This window comes from Acanthopagrus latus, chromosome 6 (genome assembly GCF_904848185.1).
Source record: "Acanthopagrus latus isolate v.2019 chromosome 6, fAcaLat1.1, whole genome shotgun sequence".
In the NCBI taxonomy this organism is placed as follows: domain Eukaryota; kingdom Metazoa; phylum Chordata; class Actinopteri; order Spariformes; family Sparidae; genus Acanthopagrus; species Acanthopagrus latus.
Window position 1 is genome coordinate 21,673,250 of NC_051044.1, and position 12,185 is coordinate 21,685,434.

Here is a 12,185-nt window from a genome sequence, read left to right on the forward strand (position 1 = left end):
ATGTGGAGAACAAATACTCTGCTAATGCAAAATGACAGGACTGATATTTACTTCTGGCTTTTGTGTTTAGAATCCCTCAGAGAGTCTTTTGTAGCCAGGAAGAAAATGAAAAAGGGATATTCCACCTGTAGCATTAAAGGAAACATCATCTCCAATAAATGAAAACATGCAGCAAAACATCAAATTCATCAAACTCTAAACATAACGTACAGTTTCGTCCACTTAACGTGAGGCTTTGAGGTAAATTAGAAACGTTCATGTATGGGGGATCAAGAGGGGGATTGTGGGTGAGCCTATGGGAAAGCTTTTGAACTTTGTCTGGAGACGATTAAGTCTGTCCTGCGTGAGCATGTGCAACTTGTTTCATCTCTGGCCAGGTTATGCTTCGTTTAAGCTGGTGTATTTGTAGCAGACTAGGTTTAGTGTCTGATCTTATTCAAAGTGACAAGAAGAAGCAAAGCAGACAAAAGAAATGCACAGCCCCATCACAAAAGATCCAACTGGGTGAAATGACACCATTTTTGTGTCAAGAGGCACACTTGGTGTTAATGTTTACTGCCTGTACAGATGTCTGCCTCGGAAAAGATAGGCCACAAGCACCAGCTGTGCCAGGGGTGAAGTCCAGTTGAACACATGGGGACGTTTCAGATGAAAAGAGGCCAAATCTTTCAAGCATTCTTGGTGAATCTGAGGTGTTGAGAGTAAAAGATTTTAGCGTATGTAAATACTGTACTTTTGATGTTACGATATGAGATCAATATAGAAACGCCGGCAAAATTACTTGTGGGCTCTGCCTGCAATTGGTTGAAAGTTGTCAAGCATATCAAACGATGATTTAGAGTAATATGCTGGTGCACAAAATTTCAATGTTTATGTTGTAAAACATTACAATTATAAAAAAAAAAAGATCTTTTAACCATCTGATGCCTAGCAGCTATGTGAGGCTATAGCAGGTAGTGATGCTTTACTGTAAACAGGCTGGCATGCTAACATGAACACAGTGTCCATTTAAGTTGAACTAATGTTTGACAGAGCTGCAGCACTGTATTTCTCCTCTGTCTGAAATCATGTTTCAGCTCCTGTCTCTTTAAGGCCCCACGTCCCGAATACCCAGTCTGCTCTGATCGGTCAACTCACACAAGCCTGAGCCAACACTGCCGACAACAACAAAGCAGCAGGCAGGACTACTGACGAGGCATTTCAGGAGCAGCGTTTTCTGTGGGAGAGAGGAGCTTGTGTCGGTCTGGACTTTGTGCTTTTCAACTTTCAAGATCTTTTACAATCACAAGAACCTATATGAAACAAAAAAAGCATCACAGGTCTTAATATTGTAATATTGTGTTTTGTTCATAAAATATCTGATCATTTGAAAGTCCAGCATCATGGTGGCTTAGATGACAAGTTAAAGGACCAAGTTATTTTATTTTTGTTTGTTTAACTTATTTTAAAGATCCTATTTATGTGTCTATTAATATACCTTTGTATTTCTTTTATGTTTTCTCTAAATGTAGTTCTATCTTATGAAAAGCACTTTTGTGCTACTGTGCGTATAAAGGTGCCCTGTCTCACAGTTCCCTCCCGTGGGGTACAGGAATATCCATTCTTAATTTCATGGCACTAAACACTAAAAATATCGTCCTCATACCTTACATACTTCATGCTAATCCAACATGGAGGTGAGAGACATTTTACAGGACAAGTGAAAACTTTAAGCTTCTGGTGGGGCTTTAGGAAAAGTCAGAGGATCACTAAAGTCACTTAAGGATCACATAGGAATGCATCCAATCTTTGTTGAGATGTTTCACTAAAAAAGGAAAAACTCCACATTGTGGTGTCACAATCAATCAACAAACTGACCAAAACTGCGTTTCTTGTTATGGTCCGACTCAAAATCACCAACACACTCGTCATTTTCACCTTTCTGTTCCAGGCTAGTCAGTCTTTCTCCATATTTTTCCAAATACTAGATGTGCATATTGAAATGTTCAGTTTTGTTCTCATTCTCATCGAGTCGAATAAATGTGTTTTCGTAACAAAAAGAAAAGGAATTATATTCTTGTCGACTTGACGTCTGAAAATAAGCACTTGACACCTATTTTAGTTCTGGACAGGTCTTTACCGCTAAACACAGCAGGCAGTGCTATTCATACAATCAGTTCACAGTACCCCACTGTGTTGATCTCCCAGCCCCACAAAGGAGTCTGTTTTTAGCCCCTTCCTCATTTAGTTTGATGGCCTGACCCAGAGCAGAGACCGGCCCAGGGTAAACACAAGTGCAGCAGCTTCAAAGACCTCACACTGGTTAGCTCTGGGACTGTGCTGACTGTCTGGCGAACAGAGACTTATGCGAACGGCTCGAATAGCCGTGAATCATGGAGAACAAAGGTTGTGAAGCTGTTTCATGTTTCACTGATACATTCAGTCGATCATTCAACTTTTTACCACTCAGTTTTAGTCTTCACGGCTAGCAAACACTTTGGTGATGTCTGTGAAACAGGGTTAATGAACAGAAGTTAACGCTGGGATGTTGGATGTGAATCAATAGCAATATCTGATATGCTGAGCGATATGCTGAGATATGCTTTGTATCTGTTGTGGACGTTGGATGCCCTCAGTGCAAAAGAATGCTTCCTTTTTCTGATTGCGCACATCTGTCACAATAGATTAGGAAATGGAGAACAGAATACCTTCGGGGCTGGCTCTCGACTGGTAATGCATCACAGCTGTTTTAGACTGACTGCAGCCATTCAGCTTCGGGCTCTACTGTATTTCTCAAAGATAAACCTGAGGTCGCAGTTAATACAACACAGCTCTGCAGAGTTACTGTACTAGGCCTGGGACATCCAATCCCTCTCTGCGTAAGGTTTGTTTGATCAACTGTAGGCTGGTGCCATTACTGATGCAGACTTTATACGCGCTCTCGCATCCTGGTCACGATCCGGTTGTTGGAGTACCCTTGTTATGTTTTGCGCCTGTAAACATCATATCTGAAGAAGGACCTGGGCCTTAAATGTCACATATGGAGGTATAAATGTTCATATGAGCATTATCTAGTGAGTAGTGAGTAGGAATCTGGATTTGCTACTTGGACAGGTAAACACCTTATTCTCCATCATGAATATACAGAACAGTGGTTGAGAGCACTGCAGAGGGGGTTGGTGCCTTGGTGACGCCATGTTTGAAAAAATACAGCGAAAATCCCCCCCTACGTACGTGCAATGCCCATTTTACATTTTAGCCCCAGCCCCTCATACATCCTGAGTCCACCACTGGGTGAGAGATCAAGACACACCTGCAGGCGGTCGATCGGAAACCTGGACCCCGTTATGCTCATGTAGACAGGGATGTGAGTAGCCAGGGCTTTCATGTTCCATGTAAAAGTCACATCCCAAATATAATCAGACGAGATAAACTCAAAACCGGGATCCTAATGCGCATGCTAACGCACTCATCGGTGAGTCAACAAAATGACTGGACTGTGACCACTTTCTATGCCTCGTTTTAAATCAGTCCTTCACTGTAAGTTGACCTTAAACCAACGCTTTAGTGACTTATAATCATAACATCACTGCGGGCTCATTTGAGATTTAAACCTCTTTCTGTGTTAACACTCTGGCTGACATGACTAACGCTCCTGCCCGGATAAACTCCCTCTCAAAACAAAGAAGGTTAAAAGCCTGAGACGTTTCCCCACCGACTGGAACTCCTCTCAGTGGGTGGTTTTGGCGAGTGATATTCATAAGAGTGAGACCCCCTCGAGATTTCGCTAAGCATTGCTCGGCTGGACCCAGTTCAGACGGGCCGGCCAGCCCAGTGAACTGAGGGTAGCTGCCGGTGTTGTGAGCGAGTTCTTCTGTGTTTCATTACATCTGACAGGCTGCCAGAGAGCGTGCCAAACAGGCCCGAGCTGTGGAGGATCGGCATGAATAATTGTGAGGTGAAGCAAAGTTGTGTGGTGTTAGACCCACTGTTACGGAAGCCCTGAAAGGCAAGTGTGAAGAAAATGCGTGACAGGTGATACATTTTTTAAAAAAGGGTTGAAATAAGTTAAAGCCTGGATAGTTGTTTTTTTTGTGTGTGTGTGTGTGTCCTGTAAAAGCCTCTGCAGGTTAAAAAAACCCCCAAAAAACAGTGTTTCTGCCTCTTGTGGCCAGACTGAGTATTAAAGATCTTTTGTGGACAATACAGAGTTTGCATGTATTTGTATTCAGCATCTGGAACATTAAAACCACACTTGGGTAACTCAGTTGCTTCATCCTTCATCTTCATTTCTCTCATTCTCATCTTTTTATGCTTTTTCAACATATCTCTTCCCACTATCACAGCTCTGCTCCTGGAGGGTGCAGGGGGTGTCAACTGCTATGCCCTCTGCCCTCGTGGTAGATAAAACATGTTAAAGCGCCCTCCTGGGTGCCCTTCCTCTGGACAACACGTGGCGAAGTGCCCTTTAGGGTGCCCCGCCAAATACAGCCGGTGCCCTTTTTCACTTTTTTTTTCCAGCCCCTCTGGAGTGGAGTCCTCCACTGCACAGCTCTCCCGGTTTATAATAGCAATACCACATGAAGCAGTCATGTCAAGGCATATCCGCTATAAAGGCCAAAAATAAGCCTTAAGTTCTGTGTTACACGCCGGAGTTTCCCCTTCCTTACATGCAGCCTCCCTTTGACTGGAATCAAGGACGGAGCACCCATCAGCAGTGGAAATAAAAAATATGTCACAGCTGTTAGAGGATGAAAAACATGGACTGTGATCCGAATACAAATGGTATGGTATTGTAATCTAAGTGAATCAGGTTTATTTAACAGCTTGCACTCAGCCGTCACAGCAACATGTCTGTGAGTGCAATAACATAACATACCATCTCAACTGGCAAATGTTTCAAGATTTTAATCTGTTCTTGAGGGTCGGAGCGATGTGTTGCTGAATCTTACAAAAGCAAATTAACTGCAGAAATTAAACTTAATAATAGAACGTGCCCACATTCCAGTGCACACACATTCCTCCATGTTGCCAGTCATGATGCCAGACAGCAGTAACGCCCGGCCAGAGTGTGCAGTATGACTTCAGTCTCCCTGCTGACTTGCACCACTCCTTTTGTGTCCTTAACAGTTCCTCCCTCTACAAAAAACTCCCAGTTTACAGCAATTTGTTCACTCCCATGTGAGCGCCCGGACACAATCGCTTCCCTCCATCCTTACGATAACACAATCTTTTACTGTATATCAGTGTACAGTATCGAGCTCTTGTTTCCTCATGTTGACGGACGGAGAGTTTCTCCCTCTTTTTTTTTCCAAGGTACTTTACTCCCACAGTCAGCCAGTCAGGAGCACTCAGTCAAGCTTAAATCTCGATCCTTTATCTCGGGCCTGCAGAGACAGTAGGATCCGATCAGTGTCTAGCTGACGACCACATTCCTCCACCGCCTCCTCTTCACATTCAACACAAGGAGGATTCCCTCTCTGCCCACTTTCGTCCAGAGCAGCCCAGGATTTAACTCTCTGAAGAAGCTCCAGTCTCCAACAAAGATCATTGTTTGACCTGAATTGGCATGCTAGTGTGGACAACAGGCATTTGTTTCAAGGTTCACTCTTTCTTTGTCTTGTCCGGCCCTCAGCCCTCCCCCTGGGAGTTTTTGCAGGGTTGAGCATTAAAGCACATAATCACAGGTTTCTCCGCATGGCCTCGGGCTTGGGCCAAAGAAATTCAGGACCCAGATTTGAGCCTCAGAATAAACAAGCTGTCAAGGTGTATAAACTCGCAATGTGTATCTGTGTCCTCAGCCACGACGGCTCAAAAGATTAGGGCAGGTAAGCTGAGCAGAATGTGATCGTAAAGAAGATTAACTTCAACTAAATGGAGGCAGCTCCTGATGTGACACGCTGGAAGAGTTTTGTTGATGTCTCTGTCTTGACTGGTCATCACATTTTCTTGAAGTGCTCGTAGTAGCAGAAGACTGTCACTACCTCCGGGCTGAGAAAAAACATGAGCGGAAGTGACAGTTGAGTCAAGACCTGCCGGTAAATCCTGAGGACTGCCTGAGCGCTGCACGTGTGGACACGCAAACGTCTCACCACCGACTCAGCCACAACAACAGCTAATCACAGTGTGACGGATAGGATATGACAAGACTGTCATGAAAAGAAGTGAGTCATGCCCGTCTGCAGATTTCATCTTTCTTTCTCTTTACTTAGGGATTTTAAAGTGAAAGCCACATTAAATGTATCGACAGCATATCACCGGCTTCACACAAAACCCAAAAGTGGGACGATGCTGAGTTTTGAATCTGTCACAATTATAATCAACCACAGTCTCACTCGTTTGTCAGCGTAACCATCATAATCAAAACCACATTACGAGTATCTCTCAGTTACTGCCCTCCCCTTCTCCACCACTTCCTCCTCAAACATTCAGTATCTCCTGTTGGCCGGTGAGACAGTGCTGTCTTTGTGTATGATCCAGCAGAAGGGCCGCTCCATTTAGCTAAGCCATCACCAATCCTTTCAACCAATCAAAAGGCTCCAACGGGACAAAACTCCCGACATGATTCCTCGGTCTCCGCTGCCAAGGGTAAACACGGTGTGTGTAACAGACCTTTAATCATGAGTTCCCCTCCGTCATTAATGTTGTAGTTTGTGACAGCTCGAGCTATGATTGTGAAGTTGAGGAGGCCACGCAGCGTGTCGGCTTCCTGTTCTCATGTGAAGGATCAAAGAATTTTAAACTGGCAAGTTTATACAATACTGAGCTGAGATTTGATTTCACAAGTGATTCATTAATCTACCCCAAATCTGTAAATAATGAACAATGAACGTCTGGCTTGCAGTAATCTACCAGAGTTCTGGGAAGTCTCCCTGCAGAGTATATCCATCTTTCACCAAGCAGTGTTGTAAATAAAAGTCCTCCACATGAATATTACCCGAGTAAAAGTCTTTGCCCTCCACTGATATGCTGCCAATATTTATTTACAGTTTGAATTTGACAGGTGGCCAACTGTTACATGTCACACCTTCAAATCTATATTTCCATACATCTATGGAAATAAAGGAACTTAAAGAGGATTTATGTCAAAGAGATTGGAGCAGTTAACATGTACTAATCACTTTTCTTATCCTTGGCCATGCATGAGCACATTGTAACATGACGAGAAAAATTATACCGTTTCTCTCTTGTTTGCCTACACTGGCCTGTGGACAGTTTGCTTATTACTGCTGGACCGTGGATTTCTTTGTGGATGGGACTTTATGCAAGTTCTCAAGTGCCTCGTCTCAGAGCCTCTCTCTGCTCCTCTAACAGTAGCTAATGTTGGTTTAGAAATGGAGTCGGTTAACATAAACTAATGAAAAGCTTCCAAGAGACAAGACTGAAGCTCCACAGAGCACAAAGTACATTTAAATGTAAATTATACATATATTTACTTGTATGTATTGACTGTACACCTGACAGATTATCAGATTCGATGATCCGCATTTTTTTGTGAGCGCAGCCTTTGTTACATTCCGCCGCCGCTTGTGGGACGAAGGTGAGCCCGACACGTGCGTCAAACATGAATCTCTTTTGAAATCAAATGCACTGACTCACGGCTGCACACTTCAGGTTATGAAACATGAAGTGATCCGAAAAACAAAGCCTTCATTCATTCTCTGAACGGAGGACGCTACTGTTATTGATGCATCAACAACAAAAGGAATGATTATCTCCTTTCCTGTCGTGCCAGGTCAGCATATTTCTCACATGGTGCCACAAGATCAGACAGGTGTCTGGTTCAGCAGAGGTTGCCACATGTCTGATGAGGCGACTGGCAAGGATGTGCAGTGTGGTTTGTATCAGGCACATATGGAGCTTAATAAACAGGAAATATCATAAACCTGGAGGGGGAAAAAAGACCACTATTTACACAAACAAAACCAATGGCAGGGAACAATTGAAATGTTCACATTTACTTTTCATCTGGAATGTCTCTATGACTGACTCATAATGAACCGCTCCCAGTAACAGGACAAAAAGAAATCTCCTGGATCGAAGTCCATTTTTTTCCCAAAGTTTGTATTCTGGCAAACTGTCAGGAATTTATTTTTGAAGACTGCACCGCATTATAATAGCTCCCATAGTTCAAATCTCAATGGTAAAATAGCCTAGAAATCCTGAAAAGATTAATGATACAAGTGAAGGGAAGGCCTTGTGAAATCCATTAAGCCGTAGCACAAGGTATTTGTTAGTTGGTCAGCATGTGAGTGTGTTTACAGGCAGTGTATTAAACAATAACATCTGCCGCCGTCGAGCTTTGCAAAGTTTCTCTGAGTCCAAACGCATACACAAACAGAGCCTCGTGGCATCCTCCTTCAATAAATATCCTTATCCTTCGATAAATGTTGCCATGTCAAACAGGGTGCCACCTCGTCTGATTTGGAGCGGTTCAGCTGGTTTTGAATTCAAGCAACGAAAAAGACGTGCCCTCTTTTGACAGCAGACTGATGTGTCGCGATCACTGAGCGAGCTGTAATACAGCATCGTCCTAGAAGAGCGACCAGAGGAGGCACAGCAACAGAGGCTTGCAAACACACAGTCTGCAAGGGAAATGGCAGTGCTGCAGTATCTGTGTTCCTAGAGACAAAGAGAGTGACTCACAGACAGCCTATAGCTGTGCAGACGTTTCCCCCCCAAAACACTTGGCAATGGCTCTGTTTTGATAAAACACTCCACAGTCTCTGCTGAGTTTGACCCACTTTTCGTGATGCAGAGATAATAAACACACTCTGAAAATATGGTCTACGGCTCCATGACTTGTCTCAGAACCTCGACTTGCTGACTGAAGCAAAATAGAAGTCATTCGGCTCATGCAGCTCCGCGAGGCAGATGTCTGCAATTAGGCATATTTTCACTTCAAATCACATCAATTTATTGCACATATTTTTCCCTGCTGCCTGTGTAGAAAATTGGCAAGAATCCCAGCGAGTGAAGCAGTCGGCAGGAAGTGTTCCGTCTCGGCCAACGGGAGCGCGGACGACAGTAATGTAAAGATGTGATGACTTGTTGCCGGCAGGGGAGGGAGCTACTGATGACCGTCCAGTGGCTCTTAAAGACAGACACGGCTGTGACCCTTTAAAGTCAGGTCAGGACATAGAGTGTAGCACTGTCGGCCAGTCGAGATCTGGAAGCTCTCACAGAGCATGTCAGCAGTGTTTCGAATGGTTAATAGATTAACATATGTGCACGTATGGTCTGCGCTGATTGGTTGAAAAATAAACAGTGACTGATGAGCATATCTGAGCGGCCTGCGAGCTCATTGAAGATATGAAGCAGGAATGTGTGATTCTGTGAGAGTCTGTGACTGTTAGCTTCAGTTATCGTGAGACATGAAGCTGTGGGGCGGCTGTGGTTCAGGGTTAGAGCCGTCGGAAGGTTGCTGGTTCGATTCCCCTGGTCTGGATGTTGAAGTGTCCTCGGGCAAGATACTGAACCCCAAACTGCTCCTGATATGCTGGGCGGCACCTTGCATGGCAGCCACCGCCATCAGTGTATGTGTGAATTACTGGAGAGCAAAACAGAGCTAATACTGGACTTGCATTTATCAGATGGACACAAACAAGACGCCAAATGAATGTTAATATTGCTGAGGTGAGAATTAGTCAATATTTAGGAAGAATTCTTTACCATCCAGGTAGTGTTTCAAAAAGTTATTTGCGTTACGTCATCATCTGAAATGCATGTTGTGCCTCGTGAAAGCTAAATCCGCCACCGTTCACTTGCTCTGCTGAAGAATAACCTTTTGCTGACGGCAGTTGGCATTTTTACCATTTCGGATGAATCACAGAAAAACCTGCTAAGCTCAAGCTGAGCATGTTTTGACAAGACGAGACCACATCCAAAATCCAGGGAGCGACTCTCATACGCGCTTTTGATCATTTGCATGAATTTTAAATAGACTTTGAATACTGCAACAGACTCGAACAATCCGCGCTGCACAAGTCACCGTGTCCACCGTGCAGTGAATGAAGAAACACATGCTGCCGTAAGGCTTTAAGAAGATAAGTTCTTGACCTTGCCGGTGAATGAATTACTCCCGCTTGTGCTCGTCACACAGTAACTAAATGCAAACACAATGCAGCAGCAGGCCTGTGGGTTCAGTGTGATTGCTGAATGTTTACCCTTGATAGAAACCCCTTGGACGGCCACAGTACAGTAATCTAATGATTTAGACTGTGCAGGCTCATGACTGTAAGTTGGGGGGGGGGGGTTGTCACGGAATACAACATTAGTCATGCAGTAAGTAAAACAAACAGCTGGGCCAGTAAAAGCTGGTCAAACAAGTGCTGGAGAGGATGTGTCAGGAGGACAAAGTACAGTGGTGGCCAAGGTCTTTCAAACTCTCTCAAACATACTGACTTCCTGTCTCTCTGTAAATGTATCTGTCACGTGTGGACGGATGTTATATTATAGTCTGACTGCTTTCCATATAAAGAGGAATGGTAGACTGAATGCTGTGGAGATTGAATGAAAAATCCAGAATGTATCTTTAGCCAGTCTTTGAGAGCACAAGTTAATACTCATCACCTTTATCTGACTCCATCCTTACTTTTTATCTGCGTTTACTTGACTGCATCTGCAGCAGCAACAGCCAGTAAATAAGAAGAAGCACACATCCTCCCACAAACACATCACCGAACTTTAACATGTTCCCATCTTGTGGCTCGCTCACTTCCATTAATTAGATTCTGCTACGACCGGGATTAGACGAGTGCTCTCCAGTCGTAAAAAAAAAAAAAAAAAAAAAAGCCCTGCGGTTTGAATCAAACCAGGGAATTCCATTATGTTTGCATGCAAAGATCATTTATACGCCCAAAACACTCTCTCAAGTATGCGTGCCATCCGCATCAATTAAGTCCCAATCAAAAGGACTTAAAGATGCGAGACAAAAGACAATGTGGCCCTCTCTGTTGCTCCCTCTCTTTGTCAGCGTGCGCACTCTTGAAAAGCTCGAGATGCTGTGGGCTGTTGATGTGAAACAGTCCCACCAACTGTGCTCGGGGTGAAAAAAACAAAACAGCTTTAAAGAGTGCAGTGACATTAGCTTTGTGCTGCCTTTGTGTCTCACAAAGATAAAGTTTCATGAAAGGAAACAAAGGAAGAAAGTATCATGCAAGCGGAGAAAGCACAAGCATGTGCAAACTTCTTAAACTTCAGTTGCCTGTCCAGGCTGGTAACTCACACCCTCAGTTAGTGGGTCAGTGGAGCACTTAAACTAAACCAGAGACAAGAATGTCACGCAGGAGTAAAACTCTGTTGTTACTTTACCATCTTTGCAGGAGTTTCTCCTCTATCGGGCAGAACGCTTTTTCATTTTTGCTCCAGATAATCCTCTCTGGACAGCCTCCCCGGGCTCTGAGCAGAGAGACTTGCCATGTTTAGTGCATCAACAACAGGAGTCGAGTGAAGTACATCCACGTGACAGCGAGTTGTCTCGATCGCAAAGCAACTACAGTCATCTTCCAGTTTGCGAGCGTTGTTGCAAAGGGGGCAGCAAAACTTGTCAGGCCGCCTGTTGATCCTCCAGCTCCTCTTTCACTTCTCCTTCACTGCGTCTCAGGCTACTCTGAGTGTTTGGGGGTGAGAGAGAGAGAGAGAGAGAGAGAGAGAGAGAGAGAGAGAGAGAGAGAGAGAGAGAGAGAGAGAGAGGGAGGGAGGGCAGGAGAGTGTCTGAGAGGGGGAGGAGAAAAAGCTTTCCCTTTCAGAGGAAATCCCCCTCGAGGCTTTTCAGAGTTTCTTCGCTCTCTTTCGAACACACACAGGCTCTGTCACACACCCACAGACACAATATGCCACAACTGGATGCACAAAAGCATGCCATGCTGAATGTGTGTGTCACTGTATGCAGTGCAGGAATTCCTGCGTTGCCAGGCTTGTAAACACGCACTCGCCGACGCTGATGCGCACACTCTCCCAGCATCAGAGAGCTGCAGAAGTCCAGCCCCTCGTTTGTGGCCCCTTTCTTTCTATTTTAATCACTGGAAGCTTTTAGAGGGCTAAGTCAAGTCATCCTGCCCTCTTTTCTTATCCCTCGTAGACTTCCACTGTCTGCACCGGGCTTTCTCATTTCCTCTCCTCAGCAATTGTCTTCCGGCACACTGCCCAGTCTTTGACTCATATCAAAGGGAGAGGCAGCAGAGGGGGCTTCCCTGCGGAGGTCC

At 44.4% G+C, this 12,185-nt stretch overlaps 1 protein-coding gene across 2 annotated transcripts in view; it reads right to left on the reverse strand.

The window, feature by feature from the left end:
• The window catches only part of quo (quattro), a 30,950-nt gene extending 19,361 nt beyond the window's left edge, over positions 1-11,589 (reverse strand). For both annotated transcript variants that reach the window (XM_037102252.1, XM_037102251.1), the window contains exon 1: positions 11,293-11,589. In XM_037102252.1, coding sequence (XP_036958147.1) covers positions 11,293-11,295 — 3 coding nt within the window. In that variant the 5' untranslated portion in view covers positions 11,296-11,589. The remainder of the gene's footprint in view (positions 1-11,292) is intronic.
• Positions 11,590-12,185: the final 596 nt, after the last annotated feature.